The 24,734-nt window shown below is 44.2% G+C and overlaps 1 protein-coding gene across 1 annotated transcript in view; it reads left to right on the top strand.

Annotated features, from left to right (window-relative positions):
* LOC140193348 (uncharacterized) overlaps positions 1-24,734 on the top strand; it is a 74,150-nt gene that overhangs the window by 42,695 nt on the left and 6,721 nt on the right. Inside the window, exons 3-4 of the mRNA XM_072250675.1 lie at positions 3,266-3,373; positions 8,644-8,673. Coding sequence (XP_072106776.1) covers positions 3,266-3,373; positions 8,644-8,673 — 138 coding nt within the window. The remainder of the gene's footprint in view (positions 1-3,265; positions 3,374-8,643; positions 8,674-24,734) is intronic.

Below are 24,734 nucleotides of genomic sequence, written 5' to 3'. Positions count from 1 at the left end.
TGTCTCTCTCTTTCTCTCTCCATCTCTATTTATCTATCTCCATCTCTCACGTACTCTGTCTCTCTCTCTCTATCTATCTATCTCCATCTGTCACGTACTCTCACTCTCTCTCTCTATCTATCTCCACCTCTCACGTACTCTGTCTCTCTCTCTCTATCTATCTCCATCTCTCACATACTCTGTCTCTCTATATCTATCTATCTATCTCCATCTCTCACATATTCTGTCTCTCTCTCACTCTATCTCCATCTCTCACGTACTCAGTCTTTCTCTCTCTATCTATCTCCATCTCTCACGTACTCTGTCTCTCTCTGTCTCTCTCTCTCTCTCTATGTCCATCTCTCACGTACTCTCTCTCTATCTATCTATCTCCATCTCTCACATACTCTGTCTCTTTCTCTATCTACCTTCATCTCTCACGTACTCTGTCTCTCTCTCTCTCTATCTATCTCCATCTCTCACATACTCTGTCTCTCTCTATCTCCATCTCTCACATACTCTGTCTCTCTCTCTCTCTCTATCTATCTATCACCATCTCTCACATACTCTGTCTCTCTCTCTATCTATCTACCTCCATCTCTCACGTACTCTGTCTCTCTCTCTCTAACTATCACCATTTCTCACATGCTCTCTCTCTCTCTGTCTATCTATCTATCTCCATCTCTTACGTACTCTGTCTCTCTCTCTCTCTATCTATCTCCATCTCTCACATACTCTGTCTCTCTCTCTCTATCTATCACCATTTCTCACATGCTCTGTCTCTTTCTCTGTCTATCTATCTACATCTCTCACATACTCTGTCTCTCTTTGTCTTTCTATCTCCATCTCTCACATACTCTGTCTCTCTCTCTCTATCTATCTATATCTCTCACATACTCTGTCTCTCTCTCTCTATCTATCTATCTCCATCTCTCACATACTCTGTCTCTCTCTCTATCTATCTATCTCCATCTCTCACATACTCTGTCTCTCTATCTACCTCCATCTCTCATGTACTCTCTCTCTCTATCTATCTCCATCTCTCATGTACTCTCTCTCTATCTATCTATCTAACTCCATCTCTCACATACTCTGTCTCTCTCTTTCTATCTCTACCTCTATCTATCTATCTCCATCTCTCACGTACTCTGTCTCTCTCTCTCTCTATCTATCTACATCTCTCACATACTCTGTCTCTCTCTCTCTCTATCTCCATCTCTCACGTACTATCTCTCTCTATCTCTATCTATCTCCATCTCTCACATACTCTCTCTCCATCTATCTCCATTTCTCACATACTCTGTCTCTCTCTCTCTCTCTATCTATCTATCTACCTCCATCTCTCACGTACTCTGTCTCTCTCCCTATCTATCTACCTCCATCTCTCACGTACTGTCTCTCTCTCTCTATCTATCTATCTCCATCTCTCACGTACTCTGTCTCTCTCTCTCTATCTATCTATCTCCATCTCTTAAGTACTCTGTCTCTCTCTCTCTTTCTCTCTATCTATATATCTCCATCTCTCACATACTCTCTCTCTCTATCTATCTATCTACATTTCTCACGTACTCAGTCTCTCTCTCTCTATCTATCTCCATCTCTTATGTACTCTGTCTCTCTCTGTCTCTTTCTCTATCTATCTATCTTCATCCCTTGTGTACTCTGTCTCTCTCTCTATCTATCTATCTATCTCCATCTCTCACATACTCTATCTATCTATCTCCATCTCTCACGTACTCTGTCTCTCTCTCTATCTATCTATCTCCATCTCTCACGTACTGTCTCTCTCTATCTACCTCCATCTCTCACATGCTCTGTCTCTCTCTCTCTATCTATCTACCTCCATCTCTCACGTACTCTGTCTCTCTCTCTATCTATCTATCTATATCCATCTCTCACGTACTCTGTCTCTCTCTGTCTCTCTGTGGTGGAACTTGGAACACAAAACAGCACAGCACAAGGACAAGTCTCTCAGCTGACAACATTGTGCTGAACCAATTAAATTTCTGATCAACTGAACTAATCTTTTCAGCCTATCAATGCCCACACCCTTCCATTTTCCTCACATTCCTGTGCCTGTCTAAATGTCTCTGAAAAGTCCCGAATGCCTCTGCCTCTCCCACCACCCAGGCAGAGCACTCCATTACCCACCACTTTCTGTGTAAAAAACTTGCCCCTCACATCTCCTTTGAAATTGTCTCCTCACTCCTTACATACATGCCTCTGGTATCAGACGTTTCAAGCCTGGGCAAAAGATAATGTCTGTATTCTATCTATGTCTCTCATAATCGATGAGATCTCCTCCGCCCCTCTGCAGGAAACATCCCAAGCTTGTCTAACCTCTTGTTAGAGCACATGCCCTCTAATCCAGACAGTGTCCTGGCAGACCTCTTCTGTACCCTCTCCAAAACCTCGATGTCCTCCTTTAGTGGGGTGACAGGAACTGTGTGCAATATTCCAGATGGGGCTGAACTAGAGTTTTATCAAACTGCAACGTAACTTTCTGACTTTTGATCTTAATGGCTTGACTAATAAAAGCAAGCTTGTCATATGCCCTCTAAACCACCCTGTCAAACTGTGTAGTCTCATTCAGGGAGCTGTGAACTTGGACCCCAAGATCTTTTAGCACATCAACGCTGTTAAGAACAGTGCACTGTCTCCTTGCTTTCTCCCTACCAAAGTGCAACACTTCACATTTGGCCAGGTTAAACTCCATCTGCCTTTCTCAGACCAAATCTGCAACTGATCTATATCATGCTGTATTCTTTGCCAGTCCTCTACACCATACACAACTCCACCCATCCTGGTGTCACCCACATACTTACTAACCCACCCATCTACACTTTAATCTAGATCATTTATATACATCATGAACAGCTGAGTTCCCAGCACGGATCCCTGAAAAACACCATCAATAACAGACCTCCAACTCAAATAAGTCTCTTTGATCACTACACACAGTCAGCGCTTAGTCGAAACAGACAATTCTCCATTGCGGCCATGAGGGACCTTGTGAAAGACCTTGTAATCTCTCGTCATCTCATCACAAAACATGCTGACTCGTTCTCCATCTCTCCCTCTCTCTGTTTCTCTATCCTTCTTTCTCTACTCTGAATATCTCTACTCCTTCAATCCCCCTCTCTCAATCACTTTGTCTCTCTCATATTCTCTCTCTCTCTCACAGAGACTATTGTATGTGAAGAAACTCACACACAGCTACACAAGGCGCAGAAATCTCTGCGAGGGTTTGGGACAGGTTCCTGCTAATGATTTCTCTGAGTTCCAGGCTCCTTGGGTACGTGTTCCGGGGGACTGCTGGCCGTGAAGATCACCTTACTAACCCTGTGGCTCGGAGCCTTGGGGTGTACATTCTTCTGCTGCAACAAAAAGACCAGTTACGTGCAGGCATCGTGGATAGAGATGATGGGGGGTTGGAAGTGATGGTGAAGGGGGGATAGGGGTGATGGTGATGGGAGGAATAGAGGTGATGGAAATGGAGGATGGGGTGATGGTGATGGGAGGAATAGAGGTGATGGTGACAGGGACATAGGGGTGATGGTGCTGGAAGGGATAGAGGTGATGGTGATGGAGGGATAGAGGTGATGAAGAGATAGTGGTGATGGGAAGGATAGAGGTGATGGTGATAGAGGGATAAAGGTGCTGGTGATGGTAGGGATAGAGGTGATGGTGATGGAGGGATGGAGGTGATGGTGATGGAGGGATAGAGGGGATGGTGATCGGGGGGATAGAGGTGATGGTGAACGGAGGGAAAGAGGTGATGGAGGGATAGCGGTGATGAAGAGATAGTGATGATGGAAAGAATAGACGTGATGGTGATGGAGGTATAGAGGTAATGGTGATGGAGGGATAGAGGTGATGGTGATGGAGGGATAGAGGTGATGGTGATGGAGGGAAAGAGGTGCTGGTGATGGAAGGATAGAGGTGATGGTGATGGGAGGGATAGAAGTGGTGGAGGGGTAGAGGTGATGGTGATGGGGAATAGAGGTGATGGAGGGGAAAAGGTGATGGTGATGGAGGGACACATGTGAAGTGCTGGGAGCGATAGAGGTGATGGAGGAATAGGGGTGATGGTAATGGGAAGGATAGAGGTGATGGTGATGGAGGGATAAAGGTGATGGTGATGGAGGGACAGAGGTGATGGTGATGGAGGGACAGAGGTGATGGTGATGGAGCAATAGATGTGATGGTGATGGAGAGATAGAGGTGATGGTGATGGAGGGACAGAGGTGATGGTGATAGGAGGGATAGAGGTGATGGTGATGGATTGATAAAGGTTATGGGGATAGAGGTGATGAAGAGATAGTAGTGATGAGAAGGATAGAGGTGATGGTGATGGAGGGATAGAGGTGATGGTGATGGGAGGGATAGAGGTGATGGTGATGAAGCGATAGAGGTCATGGTGATGGGAGAGATAGAGGTGATGGTGATGGAGGGATAAAGGTGATGGAGGGATACAGGTAATGAAGAGATAGTAGTGATGGTAAGGTGATGATGATGGAGGGATAGGGGTGATGGTGATGGAGGAATAGATGATGGTGATGGAGGGATAGAGGTGATGCTGCTGGGAGGAACAGAGGCGATGGAAGGATAGAGATGATGGGGGGATAGAGGTGCTGGTGATGGGAGAGCAAGTGGTAATGGTGATGAAGGGATAGAGGTGATGGTGATAGAGGGATAGAAGTGATGGTGATGGAGGGATAGAGGTGATGGTGATGGGAGGGATACAGATGATGGTGATGGAGGGATAGAGGTGATGGTGATAGAGGGATAGAGGTTATGGTGATCAGAGTGATAGAGGTGATGGTGATGGGAGGGATAGAGGTGCTGGTGATGGAGGGATAGAGGTGCTGGTGTTGGAGGGATACAGGTGATGGTGATGGAGGGATAGAGGTGCTGGTGATAAAGGGATAGAGGTTATGGTGATCGGAGTGATAGAGGTGATGGTAATGGAGGGATAGAGGTGATGGTGACAGGAGGGATAGTGGTGCTTGTGATGGAGGGAAAGAGTTGATGGTGATGGGAGTGATAGAGGTGATGGTGATGGAGGATTAGAGGTGATGGTGATGGAGATATAGAGGTGATGGTAATGGAGGGCTAGAGTGATGGTGACTGCAGGACAGAGGGGATGGTTATGGGAGGGATACTGGTGATGGTGATGGAGGGATAGAGGTGATGTTGATGGGAGGGATAGAGGTAATAGTGATGAAGGGATAGAGGTGATGGTGATGGGAGGGAGAGAGGTGATGGTGATGGGAAGGATGGAGGTGATGGTGATGGAGGGATAGAGGGGATGGTGATCGGGGGGATAGAGGTGATGGTGAACGGAGGGAAAGAGGTGATGGAGGGATAGCGGTGATGAAGAGATAGTGATGATGGAAAGAATAGACGTGATGGTGATGGAGGTATAGAGGTAATGGTGATGGAGGGATAGAGGTGATGGTGATGGAGGGATAGAGGTGATGGTGATGGAGGGAAAGAGGTGCTGGTGATGGAAGGATAGAGGTGATGGTGATGGGAGGGATAGAGGTGGTGGAGGGGTAGAGGTGATGGTGATGGGGAATAGAGGTGATGGAGGGGAAAAGGTGATGGTGATGGAGGGACACATGTGAAGTGCTGGGAGCGATAGAGGTGATGGAGGAATAGGGGTGATGGTAATGGGAAGAATAGAGGTGATGGTGATGGAGGGATAAAGGTGATGGTGATGGAGGGATAGAGGTGATGGTGATGGAGGGACAGAGGTGATGGTGATGGAGCAATAGATGTGATGGTGATGGAGAGATAGAGGTGATGGTGATGGAGGGACAGAGGTGATGGTGATAGGAGGGATAGAGGTGATGGTGATGGAGAGATAGAGGTAATGGTGATGGATTGATAAAGGTTATGGGGATAGAGGTGATGAAGAGATAGTAGTGATGAGAAGGATAGAGGTGATGGTGATGGAGGGATAGAGGTGATGGTGATGGGAGAGATAGAGGTGATGGTGATGGAGGGATAAAGGTGATGGAGGGATACAGGTAATGAAGAGATAGTAGTGATGGTAAGGTGATGATGATGGAGGGATAGGGGTGATGGTGATGGAGGAATAGATGATGGTGATGGAGGGATAGAGGTGATGCTGCTGGGAGGAACAGAGGCGATGGAAGGATAGAGATGATGGGGGGATAGAGGTGCTGGTGATGGGAGAGCAAGTGGTAATGGTGATGAAGGGATAGAGGTGATGGTGATAGAGGGATAGAAGTGATGGTGATAGAGGGATAGAGGTTATGGTGATTGGAGTGATAGAGGTGATGGTGATGGAGGGATAGAGGTGATGGTGATGGGAGGGATACAGATGATGGTGATGGAGGGATAGAGGTGATGGTGATAGAGGGATAGAGGTTATGGTGATCAGAGTGATAGAGGTGATGGTGATGGGAGGGATAGAGGTGCTGGTGATGGAGGGATAGAGGTGATGGTGATGGAGGGATACAGGTGATGGTGATGGAGGGATAGAGGTGCTGGTGATAGAGGGATAGAGGTTATGGTGATCGGAGTGATAGAGGTGATGGTAATGGAGGGATAGAGGTGATGGTGACGGGAGGAATAGTGGTGCTTGTGATGGAGGGAAAGAGTTGATGGTGATGGGAGTGATAGAGGTGATGGTGATGGAGGATTAGAGGTGATGGTGATGGAGATATAGAGGTGATGGTAATGGAGGGCTAGAGTGATGGTGACTGCAGGACAGAGGGGATGGTTATGGGAGGGATACTGGTGATGGTGATGGAGGGATAGAGGTGATGTTGATGGGAGGGATAGAGGTAATAGTGATGAAGGGATAGAGGTGATGGTGATGGGAGGGAGAGAGGTGATGGTGATGGGAAGGATGGAGGTGATGGTGATGGAGGGATAGAAGTGATGGTGATGGGAGGGATAGAGGTGATGTTGAAGGAGGGACAGAGGTGATAGGAGGGGTAGATGTGATGGGAGTTGTAGAGGTGATGGTGCTGGAAGGATAGAGGTGATGTTGATGGAGGGATAGAGGTGATGGTGATGGATGGATAGAGCTGATGGAGGGATAGAGGTGATGATGAAGGGAGGAATCGAATGGTGACGGGGTATAGGGTTGATGGTGATGGGAGGGATCGCAGTGATGGTGATGGAGGGATAGAGTTGATATGATGGGAGGGATAGATGTAGTGGTGGTGGAGGGATAGAGGTGATGGTGATGGGAGGGATCACGGTGATGGTGATGGAGGGATGGTGTTGATGGTGATGGAGGGGATAGAGGTGAAGGTGATGGGAGAGATAGAGGTGATGGTGATGGGAGGAATAGAGGTGATGGAGGGATAGAGATGATGGAGATGGGAAGGATAGAGGTGATGGTGATGGGAGAGATCATGGTGATGGTGATGGGAGGGATAGATGTGATGGAGGGATAGAGGTGATGGTGATGGGAGGGATAGAGGTGATGGTGATGGGAGGGATAGAGGTGATTGTGATGGGAGGGATAGAGGTAGTGGAGGGATAGTAGTGATGAAGAGATAGTGGTGAGGGGAGCGTTACAGGTGATGGTGATGGAGAGATAGAGGTGATAGTGATGGGAGGGATAGAGATGATGGTGATGGGAGGGATATTGGTGATGGAGGAATAGAGGTGGTGATGGAGGGATAGAGGTGATGGAGATGGGAGGGATAGTGGTGATGGTGATGGAGGGATAGAAGTGATGGTGATGGGAGGGATTGAGGTGATAGTGATGGGAGGGATATAGGTGATGGTGATGGAGGGATAGAGGTGATGGTGATAGAGGGATAGAGGTTATGGTGATCGGAGTGATAGAGGTGATGGTGATGGGAGGGATAGAGGTGATGGTGATGGAGGGATAGAGGTGATGGTGATGGGAAGGATAGAGGTGATGGTGATGAAGGGATAGAGGTGATGGTGATGGGAGGGAAAGATGTGATGGTGACTGGAGGGATAGTGGTGCTTGTGATGGAGGGAAAGAGTTGATGGTGATGGGAGTGATAGAGGTGATGGTGATGGTGATGGAGGTATAGAGGTGATGGTAATGGAGGGCTAGACGTGATGGTGACTGCAGGACAGAGGGGATGGTTATGGGAGGGATACTGGTGATGGTAATGGTGGGATAGAAGTGATGGTGATGGGAGGGATAGAGGTGATGGTGATGGGAGGGATAGAGGTAATGGTGATGGAGGGACATAGGTGATGGGAGGGGTAGTGGTGATGGGAGGGGTAGCACTGCGTTAAGGAATTGATGGTCGGTAACTGGGCACAATAACTGTAGGCATGAGTTTGAATCCCACTTCAGCATCTGGATACTGAAATGTTTTTGGATAATTCAGGGGTGGTAGAATGTCTCAGTCCAGCAGAGTGCTGACTGGGGTAAACTCAAAGTTGGTCAGAGAGTGTCACAGAGTGACACAGGTGAGGGTCACAGGGTGTTGTAGGTGAGGAGTGAGGATCACAGAGTGATTTAGGTGAAGAGCGAGGGTCATAGGTGAGCTAGGTGGATGGAGGGTGTGATTGTCAGTGTGCGGTACATGGGGAATGTTCAAGTGGGTCAGAGTGAAGTAGATGGTCGGAGGGAGGGAAATCTACCTGCCTCGGCTGTGGGCATTAACTGCCCCTCTGTCTCTCCTGATCCAGGTCAGAAGGCTACAGTAAAGCAGACCAAAGGTAAGGAGATTACTCTTGTCTCATCACCTTCAGTAACCGCTCCCCCAATATGTGTGTCAGGGTCTGCTTGTGGATGGTGTGGCAGGGGTCTGCCTGCCCATTTCTCTATCCCTGTGGGTGTCCTACATCCCTCACCTCTGGTCTCACGATACCCCTGCACTGCAGCAGAATTTTCCTTGCCAGAGTAGCCCAGTCACTCAGGGTACCACAGAGTTAGGGTATCACAGTGGTTAGAGCGGCTCCGTTCCGGTCCCTGATCTCTGGGCTCGATCCCACCTCTGTCTTGCCTCCCTATGTTTGTCTGTTCTCTCTGGGATCTCTTCTGCTCTGATTTGCGCAGATATTTGTCAGTACACAGGGCCCATAGTATTGTCAGTGATTTCCACACCCCCCAACGCCCATCCAAACCACAATCTATTTCACCCTCTACCATCAGGTAGGAGGTGCAGTACCATTAGGTTCAGAACTGTTTGGATGGGAAACAGCTTCTTCCCCCAGGCCATGAGACGACTCAACTCCCTGCCACTACCCAGGTCTCATCGTGTAGAAGGTGCCAGTCATATTGAACTTTTTGTTTTTTAACTTGTGTCATTAACGCTCCTGATTATTTGTTAATTTTCTTGTGGTAATATTATTTTGTGTATTATTGTGTGTGAGTTATATGTACTGTGTTGTGTGTGAGTTATATGTACTGTGTTGTGTTGTGTGTGAGTTATATGTACTGTGTGTTGTGTGTGAGTTATATGTACTGTGTTGTGTTGTGTGTGAGTTATATGTACTACGTTGTGTGTGAGTTATATGTACTGTGTGTTGTGTGTGAGTTATATGTACTGTGTGTTGTGTGTGAGTTATATGTACTGTGTTGTGTTGTGTGTGAGTTATATGTACTGTGTGTTGTGTGTGAGTTATATGTACTGTGTTGTGTTGTGTTGTGTGTGAGTTATATGTACTGTGTTGTGTGTGAGTTATATGTACTGTGTTGTGTGTGAGTTATATGTACTGTGTGTTGTGTGTGAGTTATATGTACTGTGTTGTGTTGTGTGTGAGTTATATGTACTGTGTGTTGTGTGTGAGTTATATGTACTGTGTTGTGTTGTGTGTGAGTTATATGTATTGTGTTGTGTGTGAGTTATATGTACTGTGTGTTGTGTGTGAGTTATATGTACTGTGTTGTGTTGTGTTGTGTTGTGTGTGAGTTATATGTATTGTGTTGTGTTGTGTGTGAGTTATATGTACTGTGTTGTGTTGTGTGTGAGTTATATGTACTGTGTGTTGTGTGTGAGTTATATGTACTGTGTTGTGTTGTGTTGTGTTGTGTGTGAGTTATATGTATTGTGTTGTGTTGTGTGTGAGTTATATCTACTGTAGGGAGTGTAGTACAATGCAGAGAGACATTACTAGGATGCAGAAGTGAGCTGAGAAGTAGCAGATGGAGTTCAACCCAGAGAAGTGTGAGGTGGTACACTTTGGAAGGACAAACTCCAAGGCAGAGTACAAAGTAAATGACAGGATACTTGGTAGTGTGGAGGAGCAGAGGGATCTGGAGGTACATGTCTACAGATCCCTGAAAGTCGCCTCACAGCTAGATAAGGTAGTTAAGAATGCTTAAGGAGTGTTAGCTTTCATAAGTCGAGGGACAGAGTCACAGGGTAATGATGCAACTCTATAACACTCTGGTTAGGCCACACTTGGAGTACTGTGTCCAGTTCTGGTCACCTCACTATAGGAAGGATATGGAAGCATTGGAAAGGGTACAGAGGAGAACTACCAGGATGCTCCCTGGTTTAGAGAGTATGCATTATGATCAGAGATTAAGGGAGAGAAGGAGGATGAGAGGAGACATGATAGAGGTATACAAGATATTAAGAGGAATAGATAGAGTGGACAGCCAGCACCTCTTCCCCAGGGCACCACTGCTCAATACAAGAGGACATGGCTTTAAGGTAAGGGGTGGGAAGTTCAAGGGAGATATTAGAGGAAGGTTTTTTACTCAGAGGGTGGTTGGTGCGTGGAATGCACTGCCTGAGTCAGTGGTGGAGGCAGATACACTAGTGAAATTTAAGAGACTACTAGACAGATATATGGAGGAAATTAAGGTGGGAGGCAGGGTTTAAGGGTCGGCACAATATTGTGGGCCGAAGGGCCTGTACTGTGCTGTACTATTCTATGTTCTACTGTGTTGTGTTGTGTATGAGTTATATGTACCATGTTGTGTGTGAGTTATATGTACTGTGTGGTGTGTGAGTTATACGTACTGTGTTCTGTGTGAGTTAAATGTATTGTGTGGTGTTGTGTATGAGTTATATGTACTGTGTTGTGCACCTTGTTCCAGAGGAACATTGTTTCATTTGGCCGTATACATGTTTACGGTTGTATGACAATAATCTGAACTTGAACACATTCCAAAGAGGTTGGGCTTGGCAGAGTATCACCTACTGTGACCTGTCCTAATGTGAGAATTATGTGATAAATTATGTGCCTGGAATTAATTAGGTTTGTACTGCAACTGACACAAACTCAAAGGGACAAATGTCCTTTTTCTTTATCATGAGATAATACATGGCATGGAAATATATTGAATTTGTGAATAGCAAGGAATTGGTAAAAGTGGAGAACGTGAAACTTCGGAAGAAAAGCTAAAAGAAAACACGTTATCCTTGCAGAGTGAGACTGCAGAGATCAGGGTGCCAGACGGACCTGAGTTTCCCACTGCAGACAGCAGAGGGCTGACGGAGGTGTGAGGATCAGTGTGCTGTGGCCATGCTCCGGTTACATCCCGGCACTATTGGCCTCCTTAAGTAAGGAAAGGGTGTTAAATGTAACAAGTTTATTGTCCTGCGTACAGTTACACGTATGCAACGAAATCTTACTTTCAGCATAATTAATTAATTTAGAGCAGTACAGGGCACCTCTGGCCCTTCGAGCTGAGCTACCCCCCATTTAATCACAGGACAATTCACAACGACCAATTAACCCACTAACCAGTATGTCTTTGGACTATGGGAGGAAAGTCACATGTTACACAGAGAGGGCGTACTAACTCCTTACAGGGGGTGCCGGGAATGACCTCTGATCTCCGATGCCCTGAACTGTAATAGCATCATGCTAACCTCTACGCTACTGTGGTGTCTGCATCACTGGCACAGGGAATCATATTTGCAACACTCAGAAGGAAAACATAAATTGGACATAAATTATTTATCATATGTACATCGAAACATACAGGACTGAAATGTGCTGCTTGTGTTAACCACCAACACAGTTGAGGATGTGCGGGGGCAGCCTGCAAGTGTGGTCACACATCCAGCACCAGTATAGCTTACCCACAATGTTCGGTAGAACAACAGAGAACACAGCAAGCAACAAAACAAGCCCCTTTCCTCGCTTCCACCCATACACCAGTCTCCTAATCCCAAGACTGTCTGTATTCTTTAGCCTCTGGCCTGCAACAGATTTGGATTCAGAGATGGACCTGCAGCCATGGGGCCTTTGACTAGCCCAGCAGACTGGCAGAGATTTGCTCTGGACGTCCAAACTTCTGAACTGGCCCTTGGGTCTTGATGCTCAGCATCGACCACAGGATTTGTTGATTCCCAAAAAGCATAAGAATAAATTATACACTTTCTTTAAAAGAAAGGACACAATTGGAACAATAAAAAATCCATTTTAGTGAGAGGTGATCTAAGTGGTTGTGAGGATGAGGTTTGTGCTGGTGGGGGCAGATCACCATAAGACATTGGGAACAGAATTGGGCTATTTTGCCCAACTAGTCTGTTCCACTGTTCCATCATAGCTGACTTATTTTCCCCCTCATCTCCATTCTACAGCCTTCTCCCTATAATCTTTGACACACTAACCAAGCTCCACTTTAAATATATTCCATGTCTTGGGCCTCCACAGCCATCTGTGGTAATAACTTCCACAGATTCACTGTGGTATGTTTGTAACCCAAAACATAAAACTAATCGAAAGCAAAACATGGAGCCAGAGTAATGCGCAGGGTCTCCACTTTTACTTTTAGTGAGGTCCATCATGGTGGCGTGATGTCGCGTGCCATTCATATACTTTTACATATAACCCATAATGAATTATGTAAACAACAAAGAATGCTTAATCAAACATTAATAGCTATAAACTCCAACTCAAAAGAGAATGCATCTCAATTATATACACATAATACCACACAATACAGCTATTATACAGATACCTACAGCATAGTACATTGTCCCATTCAGGCCTAAAGATTTAATTGTTGTGGAGGATTTCTTTCTCTTGTGACATAATGTGGTTCCTGATGAGATGGGGGGGGGGGGTCCCTCTGCTCTGCAGGTGAGATATGAGCCTATGGAACAATCTCAGGTTCTGGGACCTCCTCTATGGTGGTTGTAGGAGTTGACTCTGGAATTGCAGGAAGTGGTCTGACAGATCTGGACAACTTTCCTCTCTAATAATTGACTCTACTCTTCTCAACTGATCGACGTGATCTTCGGATGATATCAGACACAATTTTCACTCTACAGGAGAGTGATCCAGTTCTGTCCTTAATCTTTCCAACTACCCATGTTTGATCACCTATGTAGTCCCTCATCAGAACAGCTTGTCCAGGAGTGAAACAGTGAACCTTCTTATTTGAGAAGCCCTCAGTCTGTCTCAGCTGATGGTCTACATACTCCTTCAGATAATGGGTTTGAGGAGATCCAAGTGTGAATATGAGGGACATTCCAGGAACAGCTTAGCTGGGGAGTTGTTGGTTGTGGAGTGTGTGGCATTGTGATATGCAAGGGGGAAATTTGCGAGCTTCTGATTCAGCATCTGTGTAGTGTGTTGCGCTGACAGTGTGTACTTTAGACTGGACAAACCTCCCCACCAGCCCATTTGTAGCTGGGTGGTACAGGACAGATGTAATATGCCTTATTCTATTCATTGTCAGGGATGACTGAAACTGTTCCACAACAAACTATGGTCCATTGTCACTAATTCAATGTTCTGGAACACCAGTCCTTGACAAGAAGCTGCTCAACACTTTAACAGTGTGTGAGGCTGGAGTGGAGGCTATTGGGAGCAGTTCCGACCACTTTCTAGCTACATCCGCTACTATCGTGAAATGTGCCGACATGAATGGTCAGCAAAATCCACATGAATTCTCCGCCAGGCCAATGAAGGCCATTCCCAGGGATGGAGAGACACTGTTCTTGGCATCTTCTGGACGTGTTGGCATCAGGAACTGCTGCTGGATCTGCTGATCTATCAGGCCACCAGACAAAAGCTTCGAGCCAACACTTTCACTTTGACCACACCTAGATGACCAGCATGTCGCTCCTCCAACACTTTAGCTCTCAGCTTGGATGGTACAACAACTTTCAATCCCAAAAAGGCAAAAGGCAACCCCTGTCAAGGGCAAGTTCATCCCCATGTTGTTAAAAATGAGGAAACTGGAATTTCTGCTGCATATTCCAGCCTTTTTGGGTTGCCATGTAGACTTGAGACAGTGTGGGGCCTTTTCTAGTTTCTCTTTGGATCATCTCCGCCGTCATAGGGAGACGTTTGATTTGCATTAGGGAGAATACGTCAAGAGGAGTGTCCTCCTTTGTAATTTTTCCCGGAATTTCCTTTTCCAAGGATAAACAGGACAATCCATCAGCATTTCCATGATTAGTGTCCTCTTCAATTTGATCTTGTAATCTTGTTTCTTGGGCTCCAAGAATCAGAACCCATCTCAGCATTCGTTCTGCTGCTGGTAGTGGAATACCCTTCTGTGGATTGAAAATGGACACCAGTGGTTGATGATCAGTAACGAGGGTAAACTCTCTCCATACAAGTACTGGCTGAAATGTTTTACACCCCAAACCAGATTCAAGGCCTCTCTGATAATCTGTGTCTAATTTTCCTCTACAATGGTAAGGGAGCATGATGCAAAGCCTACTTCCATCGCTCATAACATGTGGCATGATGACACCTATGCTGTAAGGTGAGACATCACGGACAAGCTTCACTGTGTGAATACAATTCCTGATGTCATCATTCCCTTTACCTTTTGGAAAGCCACCTCACACTGTTTTTTCCATTGCCATTTCTTCCAAATCTGTAGTAATGAGTTCAAGGGGTGGAGAAAATTAGCCAGGTTTAACTGAAACTTGTTATATAACAGATCCCTGAAAAGGACTGCAACTGTGACACTTCCTTTGGCCTAGAGGCATCCACACTACTTGAATTTTCTCAACACACTTGTGCAAGTACTTGTGCGTCAATGGTGTGACCACAGTAAGTGATGATAGGTTTAAATAATTCACACTTGTTGTGTTATGTGCTGAGCTCATAATCTTCGAACCTTTTTAACAGTGTCTCGAGATTTTAGAGAAGTTCCTTGTCATCCTTACCAGTAACAATGATGGGATCCAGGTAATACCAAATCCCTGGGCAGACTTGTAGCAGAAGTCGATAGCTTTTGGCCAGAGCACCAAAAATCAGCCTATTTTAGCGACGAAGTCCTTTGTGAGTGTTTATGGTGAGAAACACTTTGGACTCTTTATCTGTAGGTAGACCTCAGCTAAGTCCGCTTTGCTGGAGAATTTCCCTCCAGAATGGCTTGCTAAGATATCCTCTAAAGCTTGGAACAAATTCCTACAGCCTCCATGCAACCTAGCTCACTGGCTACTTCGTCACAAATGGTATACAAGGGGTGATTGATAACTTTGTGGCCTAAGGTAGAAGGAGTCAATTTTAGAAAACCCAGCACATTTATTTTTCCTACATTTACACACTTAGTCCAGCAGTCGCGGAGCATACCGATCCCTTCTTTGTAGAGGTTGGCGTCTTGGACCTCCAGAAGTGGTCTACAGCAGGGGTGATTGATAAGTTTGTGGCCTAAAGTAGAAAGAGATGAGGAGACACTTCAAACTTTCTGCATTTTCACTGAAAGAGTTGAACTTCACGTGCATGGAATGAGAGCTGTATAACACATCTCCTTCTACCTTAAGCCACAAACTTATCCATCACGCCTGCTGTGGACCACTTCTACAAAGAAGGGATCCATATGCTCCACGACCACTGGACTAAGTGTGTACATGTAGGAGGGGACTATATTGAAAAATAAATGTGCTAGGTTTTCTAAAATTGACTCCTTCTACCTTTGGCCACGAACTTACCAATCACCTCTCGTCAGGACCAGAACGCACTTTGTAAAACATGGTGTGACTTTTTTATTTAGTGCTATTTCGCCCTTGAAGTGTTTGAGCTTTGCAGTGCCAGCCTTGAACACTGCTGTGGCATCATCCAGTACCTTCCTTAATTCGCTTTCAGTGACTCCATTGCAGGGGATGTGGCATGCAATTGCTCAATGGATCTCCAATCAAGTTACGGTTGTCTCAGCCCCACAATGCTGATCTTCCTGTTTTTACCACATACAACTCAATGTGGCATGGTGGTGGTTGTATTTCACTGTGATGAGTGTCATTCCCACAGGAATTATCTTTTCTCAAATACGACTTCTATTTGGATATCTGCAGACTTCAGTTCCATATCTTTGAAATACCATTCAACTCATTTTGTGGGATGACTGAGACAGCCGAGACAGTGTCCAATTCTACGTCAATTAATTTGCCGTTCACTTCTGATGTGAGTCATGTTGCTTGTCTATTGTTAGATTTCACATTGTAAATCTCAAGGCTTCTCACTCCTGTGTCACTCTCACCACTATCAGATTTTTTAAATCAGCATGCAGATTAGTGCTCTGTTTGAAACTGCAACTGGACTTTTTATATTTTTCTCTTCCCTGTGCCAGACATGCTCTTCGTGTGTGTTGTATTTCTGCAAGTTTCACCTTTAAAGCTGCATTGGTCTGGTGTATGTGATCCCCTACCACAATGGTAACAGTCTGGTCAGTCTGGTTTCTGTTTAGATGTTGCAATTTTGCTCATGCTTATTTTCATTCCTGCATCTCTGTCTGCTGTTTCCATGAAACAGCAACTTCACCTTCTCTTTTAAATGTGAATTGTGCTTCGGTTAGGAGCTATTTTTAATGCTCTTTTGTAAGATTCCACAAACTAAATTATTTCTTGGTGGCAATCACTGAAATGACAATGCTGAGACAATTTTTAAAATTCAACGACATAAGCCAAAATAGACTTCCCTTCCTTCAATTCCGCTTATGAAACCTAAAGCATTCTGAAGCAACAATGGTTTCTGTTCTAAATGTTCCTGCATTACTTTCACAATACCAGCAAGCCTAACTTTGGCTGGCTTGGTTGGAGCAGTTAAACTTCCAGACAAAAACTGTATGTCCTTCCACCAATTGCACTTTTTTAAAATTACTATTATTTTTACCCAATACTCACTATTTGTGAACCCATTAATTTTTTTCCATTTTCATTCTTTATTTTAACTCAACCATCTCTCTCCTTTTCCGAAGAGACTAATGTTTCACTTTTTTCTAACTCAACAATCTCTCTCCTCCTGCAAAGAAAAAATGCGCAGCACATCAAAGTTAGGTAGTTGCCTTGAGTTTGTTTTAAAATTTACTGGTCACCGCTGTTATGTTTTGTAACTCCAAAGCGTAAAACAAATTGAAGGGAAAGCATGATCTGCAGGTCATGTGTACCCTCTTCATTGTTACTTTTAGTGAGGTGCATATATATGATGCAGTGGCATGATGACGTATGTCATTCTCATACTTTTACATATAACCCATAATAAATTATGTAAACAACAAAGAATGACATTATAGCTACAATATTACTCAAATATTACTGAAATAAAAATAACAACAGACTTCCCTCTGGCTAAAGAAATTCTTCCTCCTCTCTGTTCTAAATGGACAACCCTGTGTTCTGAGGCAGAGTGGAGTTGAGTGTAGAGGGACAAGTGGACAAGGGATCCCTACAAAAAGTGGAAAGATGCGCTCGGTGGTGGGATCCCTTTGGAGATGGCAGAAGTTATGGAGAATTATGTGCTGGACGAGGTGGTAGGAGAGGACAAGACGAACCCAAGCTCTGGTGTGGCAGTGGGAGGATGGGCTGAGGACAAACATGTGCAAAATGGAAAATCTGTGGTTGAGGGCCGCATTGATATAACCATATAACAATTACAGCACGGAACCAGGCCATCTTGGCCCATCTAGTCCGTGTCGAACTCTTACTCTCACCTCGTCCCACCGACCTGCACTCAACCCATAACCCTCCATTCCTTTCCTGTCCATATAGCTGTCCAGTTTAACTTTAAATGACAACATCAAACCTGCCTCAACCACTTCTCCTGGAAGCTCGTTCCACACAGCTACCACTCTCTGAGTAAAGAAGTTCCCCCTCATGTTACCCCTAAACTTTTGCCCTTTAACTCTCAATTCATGTCCTCTTGTTTGAATCTCCCCTACTCTCAATGGAAAAAGCCCATCCACGTCAACTCTATCTATCCCCCTCATAATTTTAAATACCTCTATCAAGTCCCCGCTGAACCTTCTACGCTCCAAAGAATAAAGACCTAACTTGTTCAACCTTTCTCTGTAACTTAGGAGATGAAACCCAGGCAACATTTTAGTAAACCTCCTCTGTACTCTCTCAATTTTATTGACATCTTTCCTATAATTCAGTGACCAGAAATGGACAAAATACTCCAAATTTGGCCTCACCAATGCCATATACAATTTCAACATTGCATCCCAACTCCTATACTCAATGCTCTGATAATAAAGGCCAGCATACCAAAAGCTTTCTTCACCACCCTATCCACATGAGATTCCACCTTCAGGGAACTATGCACCATTATTCCTAGATCTCTCTGTTCTACTGCATTCTTCAATGCCCTACCATTTACCATGTATGTCCTATTTTGATTAGCCCTACCAAATGTAACACCTCACATTTATCAGCATTAAACTCCATCTGCCATCTTTCAGCCCACTCTTCTAACTGGCCTAAATCTCTCTGCAAGCTTTGAAAACCTAATTCATTATCGACAACACCACCTATCTTAGTATCATCTGCATACTTACTAATCCAATTTACCACCCCATCATCTGGATCATTAATATATATGACAAACAACATTGGACCCAGAACAGATCTCTGAGGCACACCACTACACACCATCCTCCAATCTGACACACAGTTATCCGCCACTACTCTCTGGCGTTTCCCATCCAGCCACTGCTGAATCCATTTTACTACTTCGATATTAATGCCTAATGATTGAACCTTCCTAACTAACCTTTCATGTGGAACCTTTTCAAAGGCCTTACTGAAGTCCATATAGGCAACATCCACCGCTTTACCCTCGTCAACTTTCCTAATAGCCTCTTCAAAAAATTCAATAAGATTTGTCAAACATGACCTTCCACGCACAAATCCATGTTGACTGTTGCTAATCAGACCCTGTCTATCCAGATAATTATAAATACCATCTCTAAGAATACCTTCCATCAATTTACCCACCACTGACGTCAAACTCACAGGCCGATAATTGCTAGGTTTACTCTTAGAACCCTTTTTAAACAATGAAACCACATGAGTAATACGCCAATCCTCCGGCGACATCCCCATTTCTAATGACTTTTGAAATATTTCTGTCAGAGCCCCTGCTATTTCCACACTAACTTCCCTCAAGGTCCTAGGGAATATCTTGTCCGGACGCGGAGACTTATCCACTTTTATATTCCTTAAAAGCGCAAGGGCTTCCACTTCTTTAATCAGCATACTTTCCATAACTACCCTTCTTGTTTCCTTTACCTTACACAATTCAATATCCTTCTGATGGTGGAGGAAGGGAAACCTTTTTCTTCAAAGGAGGACATCTCAGATTCCTGGAATGAAAAGCCTCAACATGAGAGCAGATGTGGTGGAGATGTGACTGAGAGAAGGGAATGGCATTTTATTGTATCCACACACATTCTCACTCTTTCAGGCAGATGTGGCGGAGATGTGACTGAGAGAAGGGAATGGCATTTTTGCAAGTGCCAGAGACAGAGACAGTGAGATCGAGAAAGGGGAGAGAGTTGTCAGAAATAGACCAGGTAAATTTGAGGGCAGGGTGGAAGTTAGAGGCAAACTTGATGAAATCGCAAACTCAGCATAGGTGCAGGAACAGCCCCAGTACAGTTGTTGATGTAGCATAGGAAGAGTTGGAAGAGTTAATTCTGCTGCTGTTTACAAGGGTGAGAAGGGACTGAAGAAAAATTAGTGTAATCTCGAGACACTACCCTTCTTGCAAACTGCTTTTTCTGAAAGCTCCCACTGGAACTGCTACGGAAAGAAAAACTTCACACAAAATTTTAAAAGTTAGAAGTTTCTTCCCCCGGGCGGTTAATCTCCAGGAAAATAGAGATCCAGAGCACCACTGTTTAAAAACAAGAATCACAGCACCACTGTTTAAAAAACAACAAGAACCAGAGCACCACTGTTTAAAAACAAGAACCAGAGCACCACTGTTTAAAAAACAAGAACCAGAGCACCGCTGTTTAAAAACAAGAACCAGAGCACCACTGTTTAAAAACAAGAACCAGAGCACCACTGTTTAAAAACAAGAACCAGAGCACCACTGTTTAAAAAAAAACACAAGAACCAATGCTATTAGTTTCAATATAATTATGAAGAAGGATAGGGCTGGACCTAGGGTTGAGAATTTTTAATTGGAGAAAGGTTAACTTTGACGAGATGAGAAAGGAATTAGAAGGAGTGGATTGGGACAATTTGTTTTATGGGAGGAATGTAATACAGAAATGGATAGAAACCATAGAAACTACAGCACAGAAACAGGCCTTTTGGCCCTTCTTGGCTGTGCTGAACCATTTTCTGCCTAGTCCCACTGACCTGCACGCGGACCATATCCCTCCATACATCTCCCATCCATGTATCTGTCCAATTTATTCTTAAATGTTAAAAAAGAACCCGCATTTACCACCTCATCTGGCAGCTCATTCCACACTCCCACCACTCTCTGTGTGAAGAAGCTCCTCCTACTGTTCCCTTTAAACTTTTCCCCCCCACCCTTAACCCATGTCCTCTGTTTTTTTTTCTCCCCTTGCCTCAGTGGAAAAAGCCTGCTTGCATTCACTCTATCTATACCCATCATAATTTTATATACCTCTATCAAATCTCCCCTCATTCTTCTAACCTATTCAACCTTTCCTGTAACTGAGTTTCTCAAGTCCTGGCAACATCCTTGTAAACCTTCTCTGCACTCTTTCAACATCATTTATATCCTTTCTGTAATTTGGTAACCAAAACAGAACACAATACTCCAGATTCGGCCTCACCAATGCCTTATACAACCTCATCATAACATTCCAGCTCTTATACTCAATACTTTGATTAATAAAGGCCAATGTACCAAAAGCTCTCTTTACGACCCTATCTACCTGTGACGCCACTTTTAGGGAATTTTGTATCTGCATTCCCAGATCCCTCTGTTCCACTGCACTCCTCAGTGCCTTACCATTAACCCTGTATGTTCTACCTTGGTTTGTCCTTCCAACATGCAATACCTCACATTTGTCTGTATTAAACTCCATCTGCCATTTTTCAGCCCATTTTTCCAGTTGGTCCAAGTCCCTCTGCAGGCTCTGAAAACCTTCCTCACTGTCTACTACACCTCCAATCTTTGTATCATCAGCAAGTTTGCTGATCCAATTTACCACATTATCATCCAGATCATTGATATAGATGACAAATAACAATGGACCCAGCACTGATCCCTGTGGCACACCACTAGTCACAGGCCTCCACTCAGAGAAGCAATTCTCTACTACCACTCTCTGGCTTCTTCCATTGAGCCAATGTTTAATCCAATTTACCACCTCTCCATGTATACCTAGCGACTGCATTTTCCTAACTAACCTCCCATGCGGGACCTTGTCAAAGGCCTTACTGAAGTCCATGTAGACAATATCCACTGCCTTCCCTTCATCCACTTTCCTGGTAACCTCCTCGAAAAACTCCAATAGATTGGTCAAACATGACCTACCACACACAAAGCCATATTGACTCTCCCTAATAAGTCCCTGTCTATCCAAATGCTTATAGATTCTGTCTCTTAGTACTCCCTCCAATAACTTACCTACTACCGATGTTAAACTTACTGGCCTCTAATTTCCTGGATTACTTTTCGATCCTTTTTTAAACAACGGAACAACATGAGCCACTCTCCAATCCTCCGGCACCTCACCTGTAGACAGCGACATTTTAAATATTTCTGCCAGGGCCCCTGCAATTTCAACACTAGTCTCCTTCAAGGTCCGAGGGATGTCATTTAAATGTGAAATTTTGAGCGTACAGAATCTTTATGTTCCTATTAGGTTGAAAGGAAAGGTTAAAAGTTTGAGAGAGCCATGGTTTTCAAGGGATATTGGAAACTTGGTTTGGAAAAAGAGAGATATCTACAATAAATATAGGCAGCATGGAGTAAATAAGGTGCTCGAGAAATATAAAGAATGTAAAAAGAATCTTAAGAAAGAAATTAGAAAAGCTAAAAGAAGATATGAGGTTGCTTTGGCAAGTAAGGTGAAAATAAATCCCAAGGGTTTCTACCACTATATTAATAGCAAAAGGATAGTGAGGGATAAAATTGATCCCTTAGAGAATCAGAGTGGACAGCTATGTGTGGAGCCAAAAGAGATGGGGAAGATTCTGAACAATTTCTTTTCTTCAGTATTCACTAAGGAGAAGAATATTGAAGTGTGTAAGGTAAGGGAAACAGGTAGGGAAGTTATGGAAACTATGATGATTAAAGAAGAGGAAGTACTGGAGCTTTTAAGGAATATAAAAGTGGATAAGTCTGTGGGTCCTGACAGGATATTCCCTAGGACCTTGAGGGAAGTTAGTGTGGAAATAGCAGAGGCTCTGACAGAAATATTTCAAATGTCATCAGAAACAGGGATGGTGCCAGAGGAATGGCATATTGCTCATGTTGTTCCATTGTTTAAAAAGGGTTCTAAGAGTAAACCTAGACATCAGTGGTGGGTAAATTGATGGAAATCATTCTTAGAGATGGTATATATAATTATCTGGATAGACAGGGTCTGATTAGGAACAGTCAACATGGATTTGTGCGTGGAAGGTCATGTTTGACAAATCTTATTGAATTTTTTGAAGAGGTTACTAGGAAAGTTGACGAGGGTAAAGCGGTGGATGTTGTTTATATGGATTTCAGTAAGGCCTTTGACAAGGTCCCACACGGAAGATTAGTTAGGAAGGTTCAATCGTTAGGTATTAATATTGAAGTAGTAAAATGGATTCAGCAGTGGCTGGATGGGAGACGCCAGAGAGTAGTGGTGGATAACTGTTTGTCAGATTGGAGGCCGGTGTCTAGTGGTGTGCCTCAGGGATCTGTACTAGGTCCAACGTTATTTGTCGTATACATTAATGATCTGGATGATGGGGTGGTAAATTGGATGAGTGAGTACGCAGATGATACTAAGATAGGTGGTGTTGTGGATAATGAAGTAGGTTTTCAAAGCTTGCAGAGAGATTTAGGCCAGTTAGAAGAGTGGGCTGAAAGATGGCAGATGGAGTTTAATGATGAAAAATGTGAGGTGCTACATTTTGGTAGGGCTAATCAAAATAGGACATACATGGTAAATGGTCGGGCATTAAAGGATGCTGTAGAACAGAGGGAACTAGGAATAATGGTGCATAGTTCCCTGAAGGTGGAATCTCATGTGGATAGGGTGGTGAAGAAAGCTTTTGGTATGCTGGCCTTTATAAATCAGAGCATTGAATATAGGAGTTGAGATGTAATGTTGAAATTGTACAGGGCATTGGTGAGGCCAAATTTGGAGTATTGTGTACAGTTTTGGTCACCAAATTATAGGAAAGATGTCAATATAATAGAGAGAGTACAGAGAAGATTTACTTGGATGTTACCTGGGTTTCATCACCTAAGTTACAGAGAAAGGTTGAACAAGTTGGGTCTTTATTCTTTGGAACATAGAAGGTTGAGGGAGGACTTGATAGAGGTATTTAAAATTATGAGGGGGATTGATAGAGTTGACATGGATAGGCTTTTTCCATTGAGAGTGGGGGGGATTCAAACAAGAGGACATGAGTTGAGAGTTAAAGGGCAAAAGTTTAGGGGTAACATGAGGGGGAACTTCTTTACTCAGAGAGTGGTAGCTGTGTGGAACGAGCTTCCAGCAGAAGTGGTTGAGGCAGGATCGATGTTGTTGTTAAAGTTAAATTGGATAGATATATGGACAGGAAAGGAATGGAGGGTTATGGGCTGAGTGCAGGTCAGTGGGACTATGTGAGAGTAAGAGTTCGGCACGGTCTAGAAGTGCCAAGATGGCCTGTTTCCATGCTGTAATTGTAATATGTTATATGGTTATAACAAGAGCACCACTGTTTAAGTACAAGAGGTTGCCCATTTCCTACTAAGATGACGAGCAACTTTCTTTCCTATGGAGGAGAAGAAGGCTTTGAGGTGGACGGCGCAGTAGCAAAATGATATCACAGCACAAAGTATCTTGGTTAAGGTGTAGGAGGTGATCAGAAGCGTAGATTGAGTGGATAGCCAGAGACATTCAGGCCATGCCATGCCACACAGGCCATGCTCTCTTCTTGCTACTACCATCAGGCAAGGGGCACAGGAAGGTGTCTTTGGTCCCACGCCACCGGGTTCAGGAATAGTTATTACCCTTTAAACATCAGGTTCCTGAATTGGTGTGGATTGTGGATAACTTTATTCATTTCAACTCTAAACTGATTCCACAACCTATGGACAGTTTCCTGGACTCTATAACTCATGCCCTTGGCATTTATGTATGTAAGTATCTATCCATGTATCTATCTATCTATCTATGTGTCCATCTATCTATCCATGTAGCTATCTATCTATCCATGTAGCTATCTATCTATCTATCTCCATAGAATGGGCCAGTGAAGGAGTGGAGCTTTGAGGCTTTGACTCGAGAGGCTTCGACGAGAAGAGGTGGAGGACAAGCTAGCTCGCAATTAGTTTTTACAATGCCTCCTGAGATGGTGATGTGCCTCTCATGTGAGATGTGGCAGTCTTGGGGGAACGCCCCTCTCCCGCAGAGTCACATCTGCCAGAAGTGCATACTGGAAGACCGTGTAAGG

This window comes from Mobula birostris, unplaced genomic scaffold (genome assembly GCF_030028105.1).
Source record: "Mobula birostris isolate sMobBir1 unplaced genomic scaffold, sMobBir1.hap1 scaffold_517, whole genome shotgun sequence".
Classification (NCBI taxonomy): Eukaryota; Metazoa; Chordata; class Chondrichthyes; order Myliobatiformes; family Myliobatidae; genus Mobula; species Mobula birostris.
Note: the sequence above shows the minus strand (reverse complement) of the source record. Positions and strands in the feature narration are given on the sequence as shown.